Consider the following 27,031-nt stretch of genomic DNA (forward strand, 5'->3'; position numbering starts at 1 on the left):
AATTATAAAATAGTTATATGTCCCCAAAATTCTCCTTTTCAATACACATTCCATAGTGTGACTATGAATCAGAGAGAAGAATGTCACCCTATATGTTACCTTTTTACCCCCTGGCTTTTTTTTAACATACAGTATGCCTGTATGCTGAACACTCTTGGAAACCTTATATTTATATCTATATATAGATATTTATATTCATATACAGATCCATATCAATATATGCATCTATCCGCCTATTGACGTACTGTATATTTTTAAAGAAACCTAGTTTGCTTGCCAGATGGGTTTCCCCAGGTTGTCCCTGCTCTGTATTTGTTTTTTATACCATCATACACTATAGGTTTTTTCACATATACAGACCAGTCTTAATAATTAACAACGATGCTGGAAAATTCAGAAGTGTCTAATTCAAGCCTTTGCTCAGGGTTTTGTTGTTGTTTTTTGAAAATTCTTGCAAGTAAAAACCACAAATTGTATTTATTTAGGCTTTATCCCAAGGCTACTAATATTAACCACCATATCACCATTACCAAATATCCAACTGATACATCCCACTCACATTCACTTTCCAAACTTCCAAAATCTCTTGCTACCTCAGAACTGCTGTTTAATTTCCTCTCAGTAACAGAGAGATTTCTGTTAGTCTGTGCTCCATGCAGTGGATTTAGTTTTGAAATGATCTTGCTACCAAACTAATAAAGAAAATGGAACCATTCACAGTATACCATTTATCGATATATAATTAAGTGTTAGTCCATTAGGGACCAATCCTGCAGTCTTTATTTAGGCACATTGCTGGAGTAAAGACTACATGATCAGAAATTTAGACCCAGACTCTGCAATGAGCTCTCAGTGGATAGACCCTGTGCCCTCATGGATTTCCAGTGAAGTCAATGGGGCTCCAAGAAGAGCCAGAGTTCCATCTACAAAGAGTTCACTGAAGGGCTGGGCATTTTTAAGATATACAGTGAAACCTGCAGTGAGGAACACCTCCAGTGAGACCCTCCCCAGCCATTTCAATTTCTCTCTAAGGTTTCTAGTATAATTTTGTTTGACCTTTTAATTAACTACCTCTGCTAGGCAAATTATTTTTGCTTGCGCTTTGGGTAGTCACTTAAGACAGGTTTCACTGTGTACATGCACGCGTGTGTGGTGTCTTCAGTTACAATGATAAGCAGATGTTCTTTCTGCTTCAATGCAATACTTAGGGCAAGGCCATTCACAATATATAGATACATAGAAAGCAGGAAGACAAAGTCCTTATCCCTCCACTTTGTAATAACAAATATAATTATATTGATTAGGTGTTGAGACCAACACCAGATACCCAATGAAACCTGCCATCTCTACTATTTGGTATACAGCTCTTTGTTCCCCTGTTTTATTAGATGAAAACTACTGTTTGACCACTCATGATGGAATTTCTTGAAAACCCATTTTTGGTGTATCTTTATTGTTCCACAAATTCATTGGCAGTCAATGGCTCTGTTTCATCAATTATGGAGCCAATCCTTTATTCTACATTTGTTTTTGTCGTTAAGTTATGGCGTGCAGAAGGACAGCCTTCACCTGCTATATTTGCAAAAAATGGATGCTGGCTCTTTAATGAAAGAAAAAGTCAGTATAACATATTACCAAATGTAAATGCAATAAGGAATAACATATAGCTCTGGTTATGTTATATGACATTTGGTTGAGCAGTATTAACATATTGCACAAACTGTGGATTTTCCCTATTGCAGAAAATAAGACAATAAAAGACATGGGGAAAATCTGTTCCATATGACTGCAAAATAAATATTATTCTAGTCTTTCTTTCTTCTTTTTTTTGTCACTTGCTTGAAGAATTATTTTAGTGTTATCTTTTCTTTTTTAAGCCAGTTCTTTATCATGTATGTAATAGGCATACAGTACAAGGAGAAATGGAACAAGATGGCAGTTACAGCAGTGGCAAGATGCAAATTTATTCTGGCAAAAAAAGTAAGATGTGCACAATATCAAGCATGCTTAAGCTTGTGCCAGGAAAACTATTACGAAGGAGGAGTGGACGAAATGAAATTTTGCATCATACATGATTACGTGTTGCTTAACTTCATAAAAGAGTCTTTGTCTACTTGTGATTTCCTAGTTGTCACCAAGAGAAGCTTCAGACCACACTGCTGGAGTGGAAATACCTTGTTGGAATGGTAACAAATATCACAGCAGTAGTCACCCCAAGAACATGATGATTTTTTTTTAAACAAAAGAAATAGAAAAGAAGAAAAAAGACAGAGAGAATTCACAGACCATTTAACTGCAGGCACTAACTCAGGGTGGGGATAAGGGGAGTATTTTATTACATTTTATACTTAATGATTAAGACTCTGTAATTGCTTCCTGCTCTGTTTTACCCAACTTTAATTTGGCTGTTTTATGCATATGATGATGTCACCACTGTTTTTTCTCAGCTGTCTTTCTCCCCATATTGTATGACATATGTTACTGAGTGTAGCCAAGCAGTGGAGGAGTCATCTTTCTCACTGACACCAGTTGAAAACACCTTTAAAGAAAAACTAAAGGGGAGAGAGAGACAGAGAGGGAGGAAATAATATTTCTTAGAGATAATTTGTCACATTAGGTTACCATGAGGAAAAATAGGGTTCAGTGAGTAGAAATGGTAACTCTTCTTTATATGCCAGTTTACTGGGGATGAACAGGACTTGCTACTGTACTGGTGCAGTGTAAAAATAGATGAAAGTGAACTATGGTGTGAACAAAAATATGAAGAACATCACAGAAATAGATGTTGAATGGCCTTTGCACAGCAGAGGTAGATAAAGGTTATAACAAACTGTTTACTGACCATGTACACTTAATATAATTAAGAGGTCGGTTGAACAAGAGCTCACCTAGTAAGTGCCTTCTCAGTAATGTGACTCATAAGCTATCATACAGTACCACAGCACTGTCCAGTTATTGCTCCACTACTTTTCAGGAATATTCCCATCCTCTTCGTAATCTACATTCTACCATTAGTTAAGGCTTTTTCATTTTCATTTCTACACTTTTTTCCACAGTTTGCATCTGTTCAATGCAATTAACACATGTGCCCCTAGCAAAAAAAAGCACCATGTTTTACTGAATGGAATATATTGTGTAGGGGGAACGGAACAGGTTATGGAAACACAAATGAGCTGAAGAATTTTGCATTTTTTGGTGCTTTTTTGTATTTGCACAGATCATTTTAGGATCCTCAGTCCCAGTAATAGTAAAACACTATCAAACGAAATACTCTTGCAAAATATTTGAGCTTTTACATCTTAACAAATGCATTTTAAGCTGCTTAAGCAGTAGGGTTTCCTTCGCCCCCCTCCCCCGCAGAATTTCACAAACCATAAAATGTGAATTAAAAAATATTCCATACTTAAGTAGCAGTGATTAAATGCTCTTATAATGGAAAAAATTATCAAGGGATATTTCAAAGCTAGAAAGTAGGTAACTAAACTTTATTTGCTAAGAGAACATTTCCTATAGTTTTCCTTCATTTCCCAGCTACACAGCAAACATCTCTAAAGTGCACTTCCCAAGTGTAGTTAGAGAATAGGAAGGAATGTAAAATGTTTAAAAACAGCCCTTATTAACTTTTCCTTCCATTGATTCTATTGTAAACTCTAAAAAGCCTTTTTATAAAGCAAATACTCATACACTCAGCGGGTAAAATGTTCCCACACACACACACACACAAAAAAAAAGCAATGGAAAAGGCAATCAGATTACTCTTCTTTCCCTTGATTACTGATAGCCTGGTGTGTTCTTTGCTGTTTCATCGCATACTTATGAAAATGGTTGACCTATTTATTAAAAAACCCATGTTCTTCAGCTGTGCTAACACATCACGTGGCATCCTTAATAACTCTAATACCTTTCAGCAACACGCAGCTTGTTAGAAAAGCAATGGATTCAAGACTGAACACACGGCAGGTACTGTTGGTGCTCAAATGCTCCTACTGGAGCTGTGTCAGAACAAAAAGGCTTCTTTTTTTCCTGAATCCCTTCGCTCCTGGACACTCTGAACCTTTGCTGGGTATGTGACTGCCGTGGAACTGAAAACGTAATTCACAACGAATGCCGATCCTTTACCTCCAGTAGGAGGAAGGCCTCCCAACTATTCAACTCGCTGAGCTTAACTGGTCTCCCATACGCTATCTAGAAAGGCTGCTCCTGTTCAACTGACCAGCGAGCAAAGGACTGGACTTCTTCTTTCAAACGGGAAGTGGAGCAACAGTTTGTTATGGATTCCCATACCTAAACATTTGTTACCCGTCCGATCCCGCCTTGTAAGGAGAGCACTTGTTTGTTCAGCTAAAAGGAACCCCCCTCATGCTCCGGGTGGGCTTGCTCAGTCAGCTGGTTTGTGCAACAGTGGCAGAGGGACACCAGAATAATGTGTACCCCATTCATTGTGATTACACAGACAGAAGCAAGTGGATGTTGTCTGCTTAAGGGAGATGGGAGAGGGGGAAGGAAGAATGTTTTCCATGGTGGAAAGGACAGTTAGGTTGGTGGTGGGGGTATGTGTGTGGTTTTTTTTGTAATTTTTGTGTGTTTTTTGTTGTTGTTTTTTTTAATTTGTTTTTGTTGGTTTTTTTTTTTTTTTGTTATGCCATGGAATCACAGCAGTCATTCCTCTAGTAGAAACTGACAGGACATAAAAGACAGAACTATCAGATGAACATACACAATGAATAGAAATATATCGACAGTGAAAAGACTTAAGTTTAGCTTTGAGAAACCGTCCCAAAAATAAAATCCTGTATTAACAAGTGCAAAAAACAAACAAAAAAAGAAACTCCAAACATTAAAACACAGTGTATAAAATGGTGTGAGAAATTTAAGTCACCATATAGCCTTTTAGTCAATAAAAAGCTTGTGTTCATGTGTCCTTGTTTGGATTGTTGCCCATCCTTTTAATTTTACCCAGAAGGCCTTTCAAGAAGTGAATTGAGGGTAAAAGCACCCAGTCTCTGTTATATTTGACTGTAGTACACATGGGCCTGTTGTGTGTCTATCGTTTGACATGTATCCTTTCTTTTATTCCTCGTTAGTTGAATTATCTTCCAAAGTTGTTATGCCTCCAAAGCCCAGTCCTGTTGAGTTCTGTGCTGCTGAGACTGTAAGTACTGTATGCAAGAGAATTAATACAAGAACACACAGTTTAAGTCTGCTGTTACACAGTCTTGATGCTGATGAAACTGTGAGCGATGTCCTGTGACACATCGATGAGTCACTTGTTTTTATAGTCCCTTTGGATTGATTATCTGGTAATAGTCCCCATCTGACATCACAGCATTCTGGTTCTGCATTGGTTGGATAATTTTCATAGAGCCCTGTAGGATAAATACAACAGAAAATTAATTTCATTAAAACAGACTGAATGGCAGAAGTTGGTAGTTCTCAGAAATGAACTTCTCTAGATGAAGCCGTCCCAGGTCTGAGCGTAAGTTCTGGGCTCATGTAGTTCTTGCCTTCCTGGGTCATTAGAGTTGTTGAGGTAATACTTTTAGTCTATCAAAGGGGAGAATCAAAGAACTAGCAGCCAAACAATATTTTCATAAAAGTATGGAATTGAGTGTCATTCTGGAAAAATGTGGGTTACAGTGAAAAAGCAATAACTCAAGTATACCAGTCAGAATAACCTAACATTTAAAGTCCCTTCCTTGGGGTACTGATAAATCTATTCCTAAGGATGGGTTTGTGTTAATGAGGGAGTTCTCAAACTTTGGACCCCCTTTCCACAAAACATTAATTCTATAAACCATTTTGAAAGTTCTTATTGAACAATGAACGTGTCCTAATAATATCACGGTGAGTGGGAAGGTAGACATTAAAGGCCAAATCTTCAGCTGGTGTAAACTGGTGAGTAACACTTCACCACAAAACTTTCTAAACCCATCAGCTTTCAATTGTTCCCCATCCACTTTCAGATCCTACCCCAACAAGATCCTCTGATTCGGTTCTTCTTTTCTTAACACTGCCGAAAGGGAAACAAAAAAAGAACATAGTCACTGGATCTCCTGAAATTTCTTGCTAGATAACTAGGCCTTCACTTTGAACTGGTCTGGACTAATCAATTTGACATAATTTGTGTATTTTGGAATAATTATTTCTAACATTATTATAGATTAGATCAGAAATGTCATAGTGTGCTATTTACTTCCCACAAATCTGCTTTACCGAAGAGTCAAGAGAACACAGTTCAGAGTTGGCATTACAAGTCCAAGAATGTCTAATGAATGATCAGAGATCTTTTCTTGATTTAAAATCATGTTGTAATAAAACATTTCGTTCAGCATTATATCAGCAATTCACACACATGACAGCTTGAGGTATTGCTAGAAATTAACTTACCAGTAATGAAGTATTAGGATCAGGCCCTTCTGAAGGGCTAAACAACTGTTATTGTTTATAGATTAAACTATCTTCTAGAAAAATGTTTGTTTTATCTAAAAAATACTGCCAATTACACAGCGTCCCTCGGAAACTAGCAGATAGACGTGTAGGCGTATCTTAATGTGCTCAGGCCCAAACTTTATACTGTTGGCATTTCATTAACTCCTTGTACAGAAGAAATTAGCACAGCATAACATAAGATAAAACCTAGCCCTTTCAGCCAATATTTCTATGGTATAGATATGCTACTAAACAGAAGAGTTTACTCAATGCACTGGTAAATATAAATTAAATCTGAGGTGGCATATTTTATATTCACATCCAAGTAAACAGTGCGATAGTGTGTTATGTTAAAAAGCGGGTCTGCATTTATCTGTGTTTTTAAAGCTTCTTTGAACTCTTTGGAAACTAGAATAGGCTCTTGGCTTTCCTGTAGTGCTCCCACTCAGGATTTGCTCCGTAAGTGTTCAGCAGTCCACTTCTCTAGTTGCCTAAAATGTGGAGTCAGGTGTTTACCTATGGTTACCCGGATTTGAAAATTTTGCATTCTTACCTTTATCAGCACCACTCATGTTTAATGTTTTCTTAAGATACTCTGCTGTGGAAACACGTCAGTATTTTTTCTTGTCTATACTAAGAAACAGTCTCATTTTTAACTTTAGGTATTCTGTGATCATTCTATGGCATACATAAGTTAACATTGATAAAAAATCTTTGGTAACTGTACTTCTATAAAGAAAATACCTTAAAATGGAGGAAATTATGAAAACAGCTCTGTACCTGCAGTAGCTCAAACTATTAGCTGTAATTGAAGAGACACAGAATATTGTTCATGCTTTGATCCCACTGCTGCTTGTTTACTGTTCCAACTATATTTCCTGACTTTCTTGTTTTTGGAAAACACAGACTTCCTTTGAAACCAAAGGCCATTTATACAAGTTAGCCATCAAAAAGATATTTAAATACTTCATGAACACTACAAGTACATTGGTAGAAGCAACTCCATAAGTGGCATTGGTTTTTTTTCCCTAACAATTAAAATTCTTCTCTTCCTCAATTCAGCAATTTAACTTAGTCTCTGCATGTACAGTGACATATTTAATAATTTATTAATTCCAGAATTACATCTAAATTGAATAACAATTAAATTTTCTATACTATTTAGATAATCTAGCCACCAACTTTCCCAGCGAAAACAATGAAAGATCACTACAGATTTTTTGACCCTAAGTATCACTTTTGGTTTCGTGTAGCTAAATTACCATAGCCATACTCTCTACAAATTCTAAAGTTTATACACATTTGAATCACCATGACACCTGTCAGATTGGCCGCATTTGAAACTGTAAAACTGAACAGAAAAAAGATATTTCCCTTATTCATCACTGCATTTTATATCTGTACCAAGAGAAGCCTTATGGAATCCAATATGTGCTTCCATTTTTTGACACAACCTCCCTGGGTGCACAGCTTCCTCTCTGCCTTTGTCACTTACATACATAGTTCCTTACCCCATCCCTCGCTCTATCTGCCTTTGGAGTTTTGCCCCCATTCCCACTTTCAGGGGCCTCCCAAAGTTCACCAGCAGGAGTTTTAGTCTGAGGAAACTGCTACGGTTCACTAATTTTCAACATAATACCGGCCTCTCCGCACCTGCAATTCCTGAAAAGGTACATCTGAAAGCAAACTCTTAGCTATAACCACATCATTTTCCACAAACAAATGGCACATGATAGACTTCAGCATTGCACATATATCTGTAGGGAATATAACTAACTATAGCTGAGGTCAGCATTAAGGATGGATATTTTAATGTGATTAGGTTAATGGAGATTTTAGTGTGATTAAATTAAATGTGTTCAGTTTTAACTGAGTCAAGTTAAAAAGGAATTATAAGCTACTACACTTTACAAAGAAAGAGCTACGGGGAGACAAACAAGAGGTATAAAATGCGTTCACATACAGAATTTGAAGTCATTTGGGACAATGTTCCCTCAATTCCTTTCAGTAGGAGTTGTGGGTGCAGATCATCTCTCATGATTTGGTCCTCACAATTTTACTTGTATATATTTTTGAAAGCCAAAGGTTTTGAAAATCAGATTTTTTTTCAATAAAGTTTTTTCTGTCTAACCACAAACTGTGTTTTCTTCAGAACTTCTAATCCCAATCTGAGGGACAGACAAAACCTGCTCTGCCTAAAGAAGGTACGCCCAAAAATAAGAGGTAACTGCAGGACCAGGTGGAGTAAGTCAGGAATGTAGCCTGAGCAATTTTGCTGTGAAGCACAGGGCAAATAATGGCTCCAGGAGTGAAACATCCAAAGGTGACATCACTGCATCAGACAATGCCAGCACTCAGAGTAACATTTCCCCTTTCAGAGCAATTAATTCTGGTAAATATAGGTAGGTAAAGTAGAGAACTAGACATACCTCTTTCTTTACAATGCACTTGGACATCTTTATAGAGAAAGGTCTGAACTAAAACACCAAAACTTTTGATCTAAACTTTGTGACCTTCGGCCCTAATTCCATGTCTTAAGCAAACAAACTAATTATTCTCAGAAAATGAGATGTTTATTGCCTGCAGCTTTGTTAAGCACATATAAGGCCTGATTCTTCTACATTTATGCCAGTGAACATCCACTCACGCAAGTATTCTGACCGCAGGAGGACTACTCACAGAAATGCTCACTGCTGTGAGAAAGGGTTGCACAATCTGAGTTCTTAGTGAAAAAGTAACAGATTCAAGAATATATGGAAAGGATTCAGGAAAACATTAAAAAACAGCATCTAATAAACTACAGCAACAGTTTGGACTTTAAGAGTCCCCTGTCACACTGCACCTAAATAAACTTCCACCATACAGTGTCACTGCAGGATGATACATGAACTGGTATTTAAATTAAATTTCTGTGGATAGTATTTGTACTATCAAGCATGTCCACTGGCCCAAATGGACAGAAAAGAATAATCTGCAATCTGTGGCTCAGATAACCCGTCACAATGGGTAGAATTAGATATCTAGAATGTACGCCTCTATCTTTTTAGCCTGGTGATGGCTATACTAGCATTTTCTTAAAATGGAATGAGAGAGAATGGAAAAGATTTTAAGCGCTTGCTTAAATTCGGTCTGGAAGTCAGCTTTCCTTGATCTTATCCAGATGGTCTTCTACATTTCCCGATTGCTGTGTCTGCGATACACTAATGCTTCTGTCTGGATATACATTTTATAATCTGAACTATACAAAATGTAATAAAATGAAATGTAAACCAAATCTTTTTTTAAAACAAAGTTAGTCTTCCTTCAGACAGATTATTTTTAAACCAATGAAGAAGTTGTTTTCCTGTTTTAAGAACTAATTTGCCTTTCAAGATTCCATTCAAACTACAAGCTTGATGAAGTTTTGTTTGTTTGTTTTTTAATTTGCCAATGGATCGAGGAGTCTGGCAGGCTGTTTCAGGCAGTTGTCCCTGGGACATTTTTCCTTTGTGTGTGTGTGCTGGGAGAAGGGAATGAACACACTGTTATTCTATGCAATACTTACACCATTTTTATAAAAAAACATATCAGGCCAGATTCTTTGATGGGGTAAATCAGTGTGGCACTACAGTCATGGAGCTTCAGTGATTCATAACAGCTAAAGGTCTGTCCCCAAAAGCTATGTCATAAACTAATTTTTACTTTCCTTTTTGGTGCGCCTTGTGCTGAGAAAAGAGGAGGAGGAATACATAGCCTGCTTCTAACCCAAATCAGGCTAGAACACAATCATTGGTAAAAGGTATTTAGCATTGGGGAGTGTATTGTAGAAAGGGTAAATGTGATACACATTTGAAAAAACAACTTACATACTGTAATATTGCTGTGCAGTTTCTGGACATCACAGAAGCCCACATCCTAACTTACTATGATTCGAGAAAAGTGAGTTTACAACCAGAAATGATATTCTTAAGAAAGGGAAAATGCCAGATGGATGGTGTAAAAGCTTTATGATACCTATTTTGTAACATAAAGGAAACATTACTCCCTGTGCTAATTATTGTCCAGTGAAGCTGACATCACATGCTATGAAAGTATGGGAGAAGATTACTGAAAAGTATCTGTGTTGAACGGTTGAAATTTGGAAGTGTCAGTATGGATTCAGGACAAGACGAAGCATGAACGATGACATGTTTGCATTATGAATGCTCATGGATAAGTTCAGAGAAAGGAGATGGCAACTGGGCATGGTCTTTGAGGACCTTGAGAAAGTGTACGATCATGTACCAAGAGAACAAGTTTGATGGAGTTTGTGACTGAGAGATGTGCCAGAAGGCTGTATCCATCTTATCCAGGATATATATGATGGAGTGACTACTTTAGTCAAAACTAAATGGGGCTACACTACAGAATTTTCAGTACATGTTGGCCTGATTAGGGGGTCAGAATTCAGCCCCTTTTAATTTGCAGTTGTTTTGGGTGCGATAAGTGAAAATATATGAAGGGAGCTGCCTAGGAACATGCTGTTTGCTGATGACTTAGTAATATGCATAGAAGATTTTGAGACCCTGCAAGCCAGTTTTGAACAACGGTAACACAGTTTTGAGTGGGCTGGACTTAGAGTGAACATTGGTAAGTCTGAGGCTATGATAACTGAGGGAGGAGGACTCACCCTAAAGGATATCACAGGCAGAGAACTTAAAAGAGTGAAAGAATTTAAATACCTAGGATTAATGGTTGCTGATGATGCTGCCCTCCTGGCATCATACTAAAGCTGTTTGGTGCAAATGGTGCGAGCTGCCCCCAGTTCTCTCTGACAAAAAGATGCCAGTAAAGGTAAAAGGTAGAATGTATGTATAAAGCTGTAATTTGACCCATCTTACTGTATAGAACAGAAACTTGACCAGCCACAAGAAAGGAAATCAGTGGCAATGAAGTTGTTGAGATAGTCAAATGGTTGGACACGCCATGATGGGAAACAACATGAGGTTGTAAGGGGCCTAATTTGGGTTGCTTCAGTTGAAGACAAGTTGAGAGAGGCTAGGCTAGGCTACATGGGTATAGACCTAGCTATTGGAGACTGGAGAGCTATACTGGTAGGATGGCTCTTGCAATTACTATGGATGGAAGACAACCAGAGGGGAGGCCAAAGACTTGATACATAGATCAGATATCAGCAGACTTTAGAGCAATTGGATGAGGCTGCCTGTGATGGGGTGCACTCAGGATGGGGAAGGGTTAACTCCTCACTGTGGGCTGAGGACACCAGGCCCCCATGTCCCTTCTGGGCATTCTCGAGATGTAGCACCAGTATAAGTGGGAGCAGCCAGCTCAGTTGGGGCTAGTTGCTGGAGAGGAAGGATGCATGGTGCAGGCTCCAGCTCAGGAGCTGGAGACACTAAGACTCAAGCAGGTACCCAGGAACCTGAGGAGGCCACTCGGAGGTCGCCACTATCAGGGTCCTGAGCTGAGAACTGGTGGAACAAGGAGGGGCCAAGTCTCCCTACCATGGCTGCCCCCCTCTGGGAGGCGGCCCAACCCGATTGACTCCAGCCCCTAAGCCTAACTGCCCTGCAGACAAGAGCAAACCTATTAATTCTGGCCACTAGGCCTGACTGCCCTGTGTGGCAGAGTGTTACTATTGACTCTGGAAGCTAGGCCTTACTACCCTGTGAGGCAGAGTGTTGGTATTGGATCTGGCCATTAGGCATCACTGCCCTGGGCACCCAGGTATTGTTATTGACTTTGGCTACTAGGCCCCATTGCCCTGGGAGTCAGGGTGTTGCTAGTGGTAGGCCTTACTGCCCGGGGAGCCAGACTACTGGACCACTTTCTGGAGTGTGATTTGTCTTGTGTACCCGAAGTTTCACCTCCCTTAAAAACTACTTGCTTACAAAAATCAGACATAGAAATATAAAAGTGTCACAGCCACACTGTTACTGACAAATTGCTGACTTTCTCATTTTGTCTGTATGAAATTTTAATTTGTACTAAATTCGCTAGTGCTTTTTATGTATCTGTTGTAAAATTAGGCAAATATCTAGATGAGTTGATGTACCCCCTGCAAGACCTCTGTTTACCCCCAGAGGTACATGTACCCCTGGTTGAGAACCAATGCTTTGGGGGACACAGAAGTATGTGTCATTGGCAGTCCATGTAATTTAAAGAAAGCTTTAAATTGCTCTAAATGATGCTGGAGGACTAGCACAATATTCAGCCAGGGTAGGGCCGAAAGAGTACAAAGGGCGCCTTGCACCTCCACCGCTGAACTTTTCTGTATGATTCTCAGTCACAAGTGAAGATCTAACCCATTAGATTTTAGAACTCAAAATGCGACCACTTTTTTAAGAACACGGAGAAGCAGTTTAAATACGTACAGCCAGATATTCTAGCAATAGAATGATTCGGAAAGTGTTACGGGTAAGAGTTGCTAGTGCCTCTTTTCTTCCCATCTGACCCTTCCAAGGAAATACCTGTCCTTAATTCCCTGCAGTGCTTTGCTCACTGGAACATTATACTCTGGAAAAGCAAGGGGAATCCCTATATTATAGATAACGCACAAAGTTGCTTTTCAGGCAGGTTTAGATACATAATATTTATTCCTTCCTGTTTAAAACCAGTAAACCACCGGGCTTGTCTTACAGTGTGGAGATGTCTCCTTTTCTCCACTAGGTGTCTCCCCTACTCTATCAAAAGTCACAGTTTATGGATAGTGTCAGAGGGGTAGCCGTGTTAGTCTGGATCTGTAAAAGCGGCAGAGTCCTGTGGCACCTTATAGACTAACAGACGTATTGGAGCATAAGCTTTCATGGGTGAATACCCACTTCGTCGGATGGATGTAGTGGAAATTTCCAGAGGCAGGTATAAATATGCAAGCAAGAATCAGGCTAGGGATAATGAGGTTAGTTCAATCAGGGAGGATGAGGCCCTCTTCTAGCAGTTGAGGAGGATACTAATGGTTAAAACCTTGTATAGCAATCACAGTTCACAGTATTTTGAGTAAAAAAAGCCCTCTGTATCCTCTTATCTAGGCACAGTTACAAAGCAGCATGTAACATTAATATTTTTATCTCGGGCTATGTGCTGCATTCAATATCAGATAAAAACAGTAACCACCAATACACCTTTTCAGCTTTGTTGGCTTCTGCAATAATACAATGAAACATCTTTCTGCAGGAGTCAATCAGTCCATCTTTCCATTTGCCCTAAATCTCTAATGGAACCTGGAGAAAACAACCTGTTACCATGGAAAGGAAGAAGAGAAACCTTGATTGTGAAACTATTGCTCCTGAAACCTCATTAAAGAAAAACAGGGGCTCTGGAGGGCTGTCATTTCTCATAGAGAAGGTCACCCCATAAACACAGGGATTCCTTTCTTCTCCAGACAAGCTTTGGTGTAATTCAATCAGCTCCATAGCCAGTCAAAGTCCTGCCCCACCCGAGGGCAAGCAAATCTCCAAAAATCTCCCATTAGCAAAATTAGATTCAGTTTCAGCTGGATCTCGATAAAAGTAAAAGTCAAAATCTTGCAAAAGAACCTGCCGACTCTCTCCCTGCAGGATATTGTCATAGTTAGGCACAGCAGAGTTACTCAAGCTAACGGTGCCTTGGTTTGAGAGAGTGAAGGCTTGTTGCAGAGCACTGTCCTTAAGAAATTCTTGATTATGAAACTTGCTCCCTTCCTTACTTTAGTGTGTCAGAGCCCATTTGCCTGGATCTTAAGAAAGCTTTGTGGTGGCCATGTATTTTGGGCTGGCTTGGGAAGGGGTCAGACCAAGGGATGTGATGGACAAATGAGGAGATGGAAATTTGTCTCTAAAGTGATTTTGTGGGGTGGATTGGCAGGATGCGGCACGTCTTTGTATACCGGAGTTTTATCTTTGTGCATATCTGAACTTTTTGTAAGGAGAGTTCCATGTTATGCATAAACACTTTTAAAATATGAATAAATAGTGTAAATAAAGTCTCTTTCTGCAGCCCCTAGCTTCCCCCATCTCGAGAAAATAATTCTTATTTAACTACCTCATACACACATTGGAAGTGTTCCTATTTGTAAACTGCGTTGAAGGTAAGAGAGTATTATTATCCTCCTTCATTGATGGCTACGAATCTGCAGTTCAACTTACATTCCATTCTGTCATCTTTCCCATGTGGGATAGGAATTTCTGGATTCTGTGGGGTAAAACTAGTCATTTTGCCAGAGGTTAGCAAACGACTTAGTATCAACATCCACAAAATAATAAGATATACCAGGGGAGTCCTCATGAACACTATGATCTGCCTCTCTGATTTTACAAATCAACTCAATGGTGGAAAAGCAGTGTGTCCTAGTAACATTCTAGGAGTCAGGACTCTCAGATTCTATTCTCAACTATACCACTGAGTCATCATGTGGCCCAAGGCCAGTCATATAGGACTAAATTCTCAAGGGCAGCTTCTAATTTAGGGTGCGTCAAAATTTGAGGGCCCAATGTTAAACACCTAGAACCTGATATTTATAGGTCATGAGCACCTGCATCTTCCACTGACTTTAAATTACAATTTGGGTGCTCAGTGCCTTCGGAAATCAGGCTGTGGGCTTCTAAAGTTAGCAGCCAATGAAGTGAGGTACCCAAAAGAGAAGTGGCTTTTGAGAAGTGGCTTGAGCCATTATATTTTTAAAATTCATCTCCCATGATGGAAATCCAAATACAACAGTATTTTGCCACTGTCCTACCACATTACAGTATGAAATTAAGTCTACAGCGAACAGAACTGTTTTAAGTAACTGAATCCCAGTTGTCCAAAACATCTGGTTAATCAAACATTGTTTAATGTAACCCAAGGATTGGGTATGTCTTCCCCAAGGCCAAATGGCACATTTTCATTGCAATCCAGGTTCCCAAAAGCTGGGACAAAGCCAGTGATGTTGCATCAATTGGCTTCCCCAGGGCACAACAACAGATATTCAGAGTGCTAAGCTCGGAGGATCCAGAGCACATACTATTTCCATAGAGCTGTCTGGCATGGAGAAAGCTGTCTGATGGAATATTTTAAACTATGATCCAAACTTGGAGAACCCAGAGTACAGTCTTTGAGTGGCAGCTGACGGGGCACCATCCTGGCTAACAATCAAGAATGCAGGGGAGCAACTTGGAGGTCTGCACTCCGGGCCTGAAGAACCTAGCTTCCTTTGAGGTTTCAACTCACTGATTATCTGAAGGTTTGGGACATTCTGTGTCAGTAATTGAGTTTCATTGTGAAAAATGAGTGAAGAACAAGAAGTACACTATTTTAACCCTCAAGGTGCGTTCCTAAAGAAATAGTGCCATGGGTAATATTTTATCATTAAAAATATTGGGGGAACAGTACTTGCTAAAGTAACAGAAGCCTAGGAGAGCCAGACTGGGGAGATCTGCATAGGGAGTAGCAGCTCTATGACACGCTCTCCACCAGTGCCCACTGAAGCCCCTTTATTCCAAATCCATGAGTGTTGGGGTTCTGAAGGTGAGACCAGGGTACAGCCAGAGCAGGAGCATCTGTACTCTGTGGAGTGCTCCTCTCCAGACTTCCTGAACATACTCAGAGACAGTTAGCGGTATTCTGAACAACATTAGTTCCCACAGCTACCTCACTCACCGGATGCCCGAAACATCTGCCTGGGGAGGCAATACATCTGCCAGAGGCAGTTCAGCCAACACTGGGGAAGAAGACCCATAGATCATTGCGGATAATCCTGGATCCATGGAGTCGGGAGAAGAGTTCAGCTATGAATCCTAAACTTCTGCAAATTTAGGTCTCATATCCTCTTCTGAATCCTCCACATTCCTCCACTGTGTAGAGTTTTCCGGGCTCTCTGTCCCATGGCCAACAGGAGTATATGAAATTACCCTTGATTTTATCTTGACAGTGTCCCTTTAAAAGTTAGGAGGAGGACATGACTAGCAAATTAGCTTAATCATATTACTGTAAATGTGTGGTAGACATAAGATGTGAGAGTGCTGGGAAAGGCAGGTGTGGCAGACATTAGCCTCACAGCTCAAGTCACTATTCTGTCTGCAATGTCTTAGAATTACATAACACAGAAGTTACCTCTTCTCACTTAAATTATTAAGCATACAAATGATTAGAATAGTTTTCTGTTGGAAATGTGCTTTTGTAAAGTTAATTACTTTGGTCACAGGTAAACTATAGAAAATGTGGCATAGAAAGTATTGATTCAATGCCTAAAACCTTTCAAAAAGAAAAGGAGTACTTGTGGCACCTTAGAGACTAACCAATTTATTAGAGCATAAGCTTTCGTGAGCTACAGCTCACTTCCTCAGATGCATATCGTGGAAACTGCAGCAGGCTTTATATATACACAGAGGATATGAAACAATACCTCCTCCCACCCCACTGTCCTGCTGGTAATAGCTTATCTAAAGTGATCATCAGGTGGGCCATTTCCAGCACCAATCCAGGTTTTCTCACCCTCCACCCCTGGATTGGTGCTGGAAATGGCCCACCTGATGATCACTTTAGATAAGCTATTACCAGCAGGACAGTGGGGTGGGAGGAGGTATTGTTTCATATCCTCTGTGTATATATAAAGCCTGCTGCAGTTTCCACGATATGCATCTGAGGAAGTGAGCTGTAGCTCACGAAAGCTTATGCTCTAATAAATTGGTTAGTCTCTAAGGTGCCACAAGTACTCCTTTTCTTTTTGTGAATACAGACTAACATGGCTGTTACTCTAAAACCTTTCAGAAACTCTTTGATGAAGAATTCCTTCAGGCTCTCATACTTAAAACTATTAGGAAACAAAACATGGTTAGCCACACTCTTCAAAGTTAAGTTTGGAATGAAAACTAGTGAGACATGCTGATCTGCACTGTACCTGTACAGATGAAACTTGATAGTCCTCCATAGATGACATCATCATTGTCTGGTAATATAAATGGACACCTTGTCTGAACCTCCAAACAGTATTGCTTGCAAGGAATTCTGTTGCTGCAGTGAAACTGTGTGACTTCAAAATACTGGGAACAGAGCCAGGCTTTGTAGACAGTCTGGAAAAAGAGAAGAATCAGAAGTATAGATGGCTGACAATAGCACTGTCATTATCAGAAGCACATAGTGTACTGCACACCTACGCTGATGCTGGTTCTTAAAGCAAATTTTAAGAGAATATCACCTGAGTAAAACAAACCCATAACATATCACTACCTTCCCACTTCTGTAAAGAAATCCCCAACCAAGCCATCTAAAATGACTGATTTAAAAACATAAAACATTACTCAATCATGATTGGATTAATATTATTCTGTAATCATATTTGTGTAGAGATGTACCAGTCTCTGATGCACCTTTAAATTATACACATGTCCTGTACTTTACAGATAAACTGTGGTTCTAAAAAATTTAGAAATAATTTGAAAAAAGGCACAGGAACTAAACACCAGAAGGAATTTCAAAGAGATTTATTTAATACACTCTGGCCTATTTGCTCTTCGTAATTTTACCGAATAGAGAAAAGGTCACAGTAGATGGTGCTGTTTCCCCTCAATTAAACTCCAATGCAGTCTGCAGGATTAAGGAGCACATTAGAGTGCCTGAACATCAACAGCCACAGACTAGGGGATAAAGTCAGGGAGAACATTTACATGTGATCCAGATCCAACCCATTAAAGGGTCCATCACCTGAAGCAGTAAAGCAACCCAGCCGAATAATTTATTTTAAAGCAAATTGATTTTGTTTGGTTTAGTCTTGTGAAAGGTATTTTCTTAAGACACACTATCATTCATAATGGTAACTTGAGCCTATTAGCTATACAACTGCTTCATACATGTGACCGTTCAGGAAATGCAAGAGTTGCATTTGCTGACTATCAAGTAGCCATTGTAGGGAAACACCTATGGACTGAGTCCTAAAACAATTTCCTGGTTTCCCAATACATAATTTATGTTTATTTTAAACACATTATTTACTGGCTAAGATTATTATCTAGTTTGCTGGATAATGAAAATTTCCATTCTGTCTTCACTCAAAAATATCTGAAAGATTTAGTAACTACATTTCTTCTATCAGAGGCTGAAAAGCAATATAGTTTAACTGATTATTTCTCCTCTTTCTATACCTGTTTTTAATAAAAAAAGGAAAACTGAGATTATAAAGTTTAAACACTGAAAATTCAATAGCTGATCCTTCAAAGGACTAATTTGCTAGAGGGTTTGGTTCAATGTAGGCATGTTTCATCTTATCAGTTATAGTTTTTATTAGTGTCAGTAAAATTTTAAGTTCTATAATTATTTCCAAGGTGGTAGTTCCGGGACCACAAAGCTATTATTTTAGAATATTTGCAATGGCAGCAGATATGGCAAGGTTTTTACGTGACAACTGAAAATAGCGTCACTAATCTGTGGTTTATGTTAACCCCTTTGTAGTAGCTTTTAGCTATTATATTGTCAAGAAAAACTATTTTCATTACAAATTCACTTGTAACTGCTTACATGGAGTATATTCACAATAAATGATTATCATGCCAGCAGTCCAGATGATATATGTATTCTTTGTTCTCAAATAAAATTTGAAATTACAACTGATTCTGTATGCAGTGTTGTTGTAGCCATGTTGGTCCCAGGATATTAGAGAACAAGGTGGGTGAGGTAATATCTTATACTAGACCAAATTCTGTTGGTGAGAGAGACAAGCTTTCGAGTTTATACAGAGCTGTTCAGTCCTGAAGAGCAGCTCTGTGTAAACTTGAAACGTGTCTCTGTCACCAACAGAAGTTGGTCCAATAATTTTGACCAGTCAAGCACCTCCCTGTGCCACAGTTTACCTATCTGTAATGTACGCTGTATTTCACAGAGTCTGACACTTACTATTTATAAAGTGCAAACAATCCAAAAATGAAAGATGCTATGTGAATTATCTACAAAAATCGATATTGGTTTATGAATGTCAATTATAGAGTATAGAAAAAAACAGATAAATGGGTGTATACATTTGAGTGGGACAGGATGTGAACATTATTCAGGAGTAGGATTGGTTGGGAACATTTTGATGAAATGTTTTTTCCATTGGAAAAATGTTGATTCATCGAAACTGAAATTTGGTTTCAATGAAAATTTAATCGGGAAGGTTTCTGACATCCAAGATGGAATTTCTCATGAAAACCAACTAATCAGAATAGCCAGTAGACTAGTGGGTCTAGGTTACTCCCTAGGGTGTGGAACACCCAAGTTCAATTCGCTACTCTGAATTAGATAGAGCAAAAACATGAACCTGAGTCTCCTATATCCCAGGTGAGTGGTTTAACCACTTGGCTTTGGAGTCAGTCTCTCCTTGTCTTTCTCAAGGAACATTTAATTATATGTACAAAGTGGAACAGCTCTAACAGGAGAGATTGACAGACAGTGCCTCTGTAGCTCAGTGTTTACGGCACTCAACTGAGATGTGGGATTTATTTGAAATACTATATTTTTATACTGTGTAAACTCTATTAGTAGGTGCTTGGTATATGTAAACAGAGCCAATTGTTGTCACACTGATATCACATAATACCAGTTTAGATACTTACCAAACTGGACTATCTGCCTTTGGTTCTGTAGAACCAGGTTCTATAGACAACCTGCATGAGCCTGCACATGTTCACTAATCATGTTATCTGAATCCAACAACTTTTACCTTAAAATTTATGGACATTAGCAAACTTGTGAATGCTCACAAGAAGTATCCTCTACTTGCATAATCAAAACTTGCTATGTAATATAATTTATTTTGCATAACAGCTTTCATAAAGAATCATCAGAGGTGACTTTCCCAGCTGATTATAGTCTGTAAAACAGGCTACAAATAGAAGTCATTCCAGGCCAAAGGGGGCTGCAGGAAGTGGCACCCAGCACATCTCTTGGCCCACACTGCTTCCCGCAGCCCCCATTGGCCTGGAATGGCGAACCGCGGCCAGTGGGAGCTGCGATAGGCTGAACCTGCAGACGCTGCAGGTAAACAAATCCTCCCAGCCCGTCAGCAGATTTCCCTGACAGGCCGTGCGCCAAAGGTTGCCAATCCCTGGACTAGGAAGTTTGGGGCACATGTGCAGGCCAAATGGATAGTGCTTCCAAAAATCTCCAATCAAAGGTGCATGGGGTTCATGTGCACCTGAAGTGAAGCACCCCTACAGACACTACTCAAAAAAGAACCTGTGTTTTTGGAGCTGAGGTATGTGTGGTATTTATGCAACACACAGGTTTGTTAGAACTTGCCCTCAGCCAGTACAGTTCCACATCCCTGTCAGCGTGCCTCCAAGAAGTCCACATTCTGTCTGGCTTTCAGATGGTTAGGAATCCTGTCCTATCTGCTGAAATGCCCCAAATCCTTGGAGTTCACAGATTGTTCCCATAGGTTTCTGTTGTTATATAAGAAGTTACATGTAAACCCATCAATGATAATGCATACCCAGCATGTAAGTCAACATACATGTTGCAACTATTAGTCTTTTTTTTAGCACTTCAGTGGCTAAGCCAAAGATTTATAGTCACAGTAGATGTTCCCCTTAGTTTTATTGCATACAATAAAAGGTATTTAAAATTATAAATGTTATTACTAACATTTTTCCACAGAATTTTCATGAGATATGGGATGAATACTGTATGTGTGGGGCTGTAATTGTGTTAAACAAGTATAAGCTTGCTGTAGAAAATGCACCAGGCTCCTACATTTTCATGTATAGTAAATGAAACACCAGTTTTGTTCATTCATAGCACAAAGATAAATTATTCATGACCATCATTTTGGGGAGGATTTTCTTTTTCATTCTCTCTCACTCTTTCTCTCTGCCTCACTCCCTGCCCCCCAACACTCAAGTGGGCATTGCTTCCACCTTTACATTACCCTGTTTTTTCCCATCTTCCAATTTAACATCTATTCAAACTGCCTGGTATTACTTGCTATGGTGAATTGGTCTTCAGCTGTCTGTGAGAAAGTAAAAGGGGGGATTCCATATTTTCCTGGGAAAAAAAGCATATTGCCTTTTTCTAAAAAAATACTTCTATTTCTATATTCTCTCCATTGTTTTTCAAGTCGATACTTTGTTAATTTACTTACAACCAAGGGAAAAAATACAGAATATGAATAACTCAAGTATCCAACAAACACACATGTGCACAAACATGCCTGCATACACACACGCACACACACACTCAATAGACATGTTAAAACAACTAAGCAACCCCACTTGTAAGATAAAAGAGGAGCTTAACTGGAATCTTGGGGAGGGTGAGCCCTTACAGTGCCTTCATCAAATTATCACGTCATTGACAAAGGGCATGGGAGTTCTTGTTCATGGACATCAGATAAGACAGAAAGCTCTTTCTCGGCATATGCTGGCTCAGTCACTGTCAAAAAAAGGACACTGCTATTTCTTCCCAAGTAGATATTTTTGCTCCAAAGCAAAACAAAGTCAAAAGAAAACAGCATCTAAAATGATGGCTCTTTATACAAGCTGTCCCATATCTGCCACTGTCTCTCTGTATGATACTGGGCAAACACTAGGGACCCAAACCAGCAAAGCAGTTCAGGTGGGTTTTTCAAAAGCACCTAAAGGAATTAGATGCATCGCTCCAATTGACATGTTTGTACAGCCCACCTTTAAGCACTCACTTAACAAGTGGGACTACTGTTCAATTATGCTTATACATATACATTATATACATATACATATATGTGTGTGTGTGTGTGTGTGTGTAGATGTCTGCATTCCTCTGAACTCAACTTGGGATAAATAATTTAGCATTATGAATGACAGCTGGTATCTGGAACTCTACACATATACATAGCTGTCAGAATATAAGAGCCAGTGAAAAAGTTCAATTCTGTGAAAAACACTTCTTTCGGAATCTCTTCATTCTTCTCTGGCATATTTTCCTTTTCTCTCCTCCACCATTCCTCTTCTTTTCTTTGTTTAAACAGAATGACACTGCTGTTTTTGGACAGGCTCCAATACATACAAGTGATTTCTGATTTACTAGTGAGCTAGCCCATTACTAAGGCCCTACTTGAATTGCGGGATGATTGTCAAAAAACTGCAACTGAGTTGTGGACAAGCCATGGAAAATTGCAGAAAAGTAATAACGGACCAAATTATTTGTGGTAACAAAGTCCATTATTACTCTTCTGAGATTTTCCGCTGTCGGTCTCCCAGAGCTGAAAGTGTGGGCTCCCATGGTTGGCATCCCAGGACTGAGAGTAGGGACCCGGGGCTGACAGTGGGAACACGGGTCTGGGGCTGATAGTGGCCTCCAAGGGCTGACAGTGGGGGCTCCCACTCTCAGCTCCTGGGTGACTGGGGCTCCCGCTGTCAACCGCACACACGGGGAAGAAGGGGTCTCCTGCTGTCAAAATTTCAATGGAAGCCTAATATTGAGGAATTTGCTATTTCCACAATATCGCAAGTTAAGTAGGGCCTTACCTATTACCATACTGCACAATGCAAGGGCAAATGTACATTCACTCAGATTCTAAACATACTGACACATTCTAGCTTTCCCATTCTTCATTACAGTCCCTGATCTCTTAGCTGCTTCTCTTCTGAAATGCCAATGTAAGAAAAGGGTTTGTATGTCAAAGTGTCAGAGCCAGAGAGAATCCTCAAGATTTCACATTGAGTATAGGTCTCTAGTGAAAAATTGTTGGCTCTGCAAAATCTGACATACTCTCTAAGGGTTCAATTCAATAAAACTTATGTTTCATGGAAACCAAGGTAAGGCTGTGGAAGCTGTAGAAAATCCATTTTTATGGCTTTCATAGTACAGAAGCCTGACATTTCTTTTTTAAATGAAGTGGACCTTTAAACAAGGAAAGGATCTATAAACTATACTGAATGTTATAAGAACACGTTAACTATGAAGACACTCTAGTAAAACCAGGCATGCAAAACTTACTGATTTGTACATTAAACCAAAACCTCATGAGATAAAAACACAGTGTTTATAATATGTAGTCTGTGTGTATTTTATGAGTTAAGCACAGTAATTAAATATAGCCTTTTGGACATTTTTGCTATTATGCCATTGCTGTGAACTATGTTTTTTTGTTTGTTTGGGTTGCGAGTTTTGTAACTTTGTTGTGTGTGTGTACACATGTGAGTCATATATATTATATATACACACACACACACCACAGAGACACAGAAAATATACCAAGATATACAGGCACAAATGAAAATATGTGCTATACACCCGTATGGAACAGAATCAGTGCATTTGTCAGATTGACTTTACTAAAAATGTTAACCTACATGTTCCAATTTAGGTAATTACATTCCTTATTGAAAAGTGATCATAATAATCTTTACTAGTGCTCCTTGCAAATAACAAATATTTGTATGGTATAAATATATTATCTGTTAGGCAGATGATAAAGCTGTTTATCATTTGGTATTCATTATATTCCTGTTAAAAAAGGTTCAGTCAGAGGTCAGGAAGTGGAAAAAATACTTTGCGACGTTGGTGACTAATCACATGTCACAAGTAGCTAATGATAATGATTAAAGAAATTATTAATTGACAAACCAGAGGCTGCTATTTGTTTGCTTGTCAAATCATTACAAATAGCAAGTGGATTTGGAAAAAAAAAAAAAGCCTGTTTGTGAACAATCTGTGAACAGCAAAAGGAGCCTAACTTCTCAACTCATATTATTGACAAGGAATAATTCAAACAGCTATATTCAGGATATAAAACCAGCCCCACTAAATGAGAGGCAGAGAGCTCACAGGCAGCTCCTCTTCCAAGCTGTAGAACTGGGTGGGCACTCATCTCCTTCTCCTGGGGGAGGGTCTGGCCAGCTGACTGACTCCTCTTAGGCAATTCTATGACGTGTGTTGTGCAGGAGGTGCTCATAATGGTTCCCTCTGACCTTACCATATGTGCATCTAAGAGACATCGGGGATGCTGGCTGGATTATCTACCCAAAGCAACACACCTGGAAGCTTACTAATTCCTATCCACAGTGGGTGCAAAGGAACCAGGTGACTTTTGAAAGTCATCAGGCAGAGGAGGTCACCATGTTGGATGGTCATAGAGTTGCTCTTCACATTGGCTGTCTTCTGGAAGGTGTCCACATTAAATGTCAGTGATGTTGTCCATTGCCCAACAGCATATGGTATAGTATGACTAGTAGGATAGTGGCATAAAACTAATTTTGCGCCATGTGACCAATATTCAACCAATCAGATTGTCAAAATTATAAGTGGCAAATGGTTAAATTATACATTCATATATACCCACCATATCTCTCTCTCTCTCTTTCACACACACTCTAAATAATCTGCCTTCTGTCAAAACAGATTTAGCATGTAGACTGAATCATCTGAATCACACTGAAATGCATCAGCAGAGTAGAATGGAAAAGCCCTAGAGTGTCTAATCAGTTTTATTCTCTACTGCTGTCAATTCTTCATCATCGTTTTCAAGATATGAATCTTTTCTTCCTACTTCCCCCTCCACCGTTGCTCACACCACAACACTAGAGATTCTGTGGAATATTTCAAAAGAAAGTGATTAAGTGCTCAAATATTTTGCCTTTCTTCATTATCAATATTCTGATGTTAGCAGCTGGATTATCAAAATAACAATCAAAACTCAGTTCCTGAAGCCTTCTAAAGGGTTTATACTGCAGCTGTGAAAAAAACCTCCCTGTAAACGATCACTCATGTCAGCAAACTTTCAGAGTTGACACACTCCTGCCCACTGAACTTCCCGCACGCCGATTCCTCAGAATGGAGTCTAACACTCAGACAAAGCACATTATAATGTATTTTCATCAACTGATAGAGTGGTGAGAGACCTGTGTTGGCTTTACAGATGCCGTGTCCATGGACATTATACACCATTTCAGATAAGTATATCCTACTAACTGAGATAAGTGGGGAACAGTGTGTTATGATTCCAGGGTCACCAATAACAAAGATGGCAATTATTTAGGGCTTGATTCTGCCACCTTAGTTAACATTGAGCAATACCTTAATTTGTGACTAGTCCCAATGGTTTCACTGAGACTACTGGTGGAACAAGTTACTGCTCAAATTGAGTATGGGTGGCAGAATTAGACCCATAGAAAACACAGGACACCAAAAATACTTTTAAAAATTCCTTTTTATTGCAAACTGATAGTATCACAGTGCAAATATGTATGCACTGAGCTACCTCTTTATTATGGCCCCGATGCAGCAAGATATCTCAGTAGTGTTCAATGGGTTCATTAATGTACTTAAAATTAGGCACATAATTAATTAAGTACCTTGCTAATTTGCTGGCTGGCCTTTCCTGAATGGGGGGGGGGCTACATGCATTATTCTGGTACATTAATAGAGGAAAATGCACCATGAGAGTAGACATACTTAAATATTAACAAAACCTGTCCATTCTAAACGGATTCTAATGCTCATTTTATACTGTACGAACTTCTGCTATCTTGATATTTGTTTTTAGTACAGCAAATACAAAAACATTCATGAAGGGCAATAGAATGTGAGTTGCATTTATCATCTGAAATGTCCAAAATATAGATATTTTTTGTTAGTTTGTAAGTGTTTTATTAGACGATCTAGCTAACAGGCATTTGTTCAGGCATGTGTGCCTCAGTTAATAGTATTTGCTGGAGTATTGACCCAAACTTATATTTAAACCATTTTCTAAATATCTACTTTGGCTGAATTTCCTTTCCCTAATTTTTAGCAGTCTGCGTCAGTTATAATCATTCCAAACATTTGGACTGAGTTACCAGTCTCCTAACTGGTATTTGAGATTGTAGTTCTCCAACGTAAGATGTTGCTGAATATGCCAATGATTGACTCAGCCTTGATGAACGCCAGCAAATTACTTTTTGTGAGAGCTTTTTAAGCATTTATTTGCCAGATAAATCCTAAAGCCCAAACCTGAAGTCCTTGTTCATGAAAAACACCCATTGATTTCAGGACTGGGCCCAATGTTGGCATCATGAGGATACACAGTTGAAAGAAAAATCTCTGACCGCATGTGACTGGATCTTAATATAATTATTGATTTCAAGGCAAAGCTGCAGTAGCTCAAGCGTCCTCTTTGTTTAGCATCTAATAAAGGCCCAAAAGACTATGATCATATGGGAGGCATGGTGTGTGAGTTTTTCTTTTAAAATATGCATAACATTTTATTTCAATTTGATTTGAAAATAGATTAAATATTAAGAGAAGGCTGAGATTTGTTTTATAATATATTCTCTACTTTAGTTTCAACTCGGGTGTTACATAATTAGCCTTCTCTTAACAAGACACAAATACAAAGAATAAAAAGCTGCCATGCTCATCTCTTTGTTGTTGGTCTGAGAAAGACACCTACAAAATGTAGAAGTGACAGTTACTCTTACAAATATATTTCTTTGAAGATAAGCAAATTACCACAGTAGAGATTGCATCAGTGTCTTCCTGTTACTTTAGCAATCTTTAAGTAACATTAAAAACAATCACAGAAAAATCTGAAGTGTTCATTGCATGGAATCCTAACTGCCCAATTAAATTAAGTTTCTTAAGAGCTCCTAAGTTCCCCAGGAGAGAGGCTCCACACCCTCGAGGCAGAGCTTTCGTGGTGTGCATAAGAACTGCTTTGCCAGAGCCGTCTATGATTTAA

At 39.0% G+C, this 27,031-nt stretch overlaps 1 protein-coding gene across 2 annotated transcripts in view; it reads right to left on the bottom strand.

Moving 5' to 3' along the window:
* Positions 1-1,939: 1,939 nt before the first annotated feature.
* NALF1 (NALCN channel auxiliary factor 1) overlaps positions 1,940-27,031 on the bottom strand; it is a 793,889-nt gene continuing 768,797 nt past the window's right edge. Inside the window, exons 2-4 of one of the 2 annotated variants that reach the window (XM_073349417.1) lie at positions 17,264-17,435; positions 5,971-6,010; positions 5,274-5,366 (exon numbers count right to left, since the gene is read on the bottom strand). In XM_073349417.1, coding sequence (XP_073205518.1) covers positions 5,357-5,366; positions 5,971-6,010; positions 17,264-17,435 — 222 coding nt within the window. In that variant the 3' untranslated portion in view covers positions 5,274-5,356. Of the gene's footprint in view, positions 5,367-5,970; positions 6,011-17,263; positions 17,436-27,031 lie in introns of both variants that reach the window. The other variant, XM_073349409.1, reaches the window with a different exon arrangement.

This window comes from Lepidochelys kempii, chromosome 1 (assembly GCF_965140265.1).
Source record: "Lepidochelys kempii isolate rLepKem1 chromosome 1, rLepKem1.hap2, whole genome shotgun sequence".
NCBI lineage: Eukaryota > Metazoa > Chordata > Testudines > Cheloniidae > Lepidochelys > Lepidochelys kempii.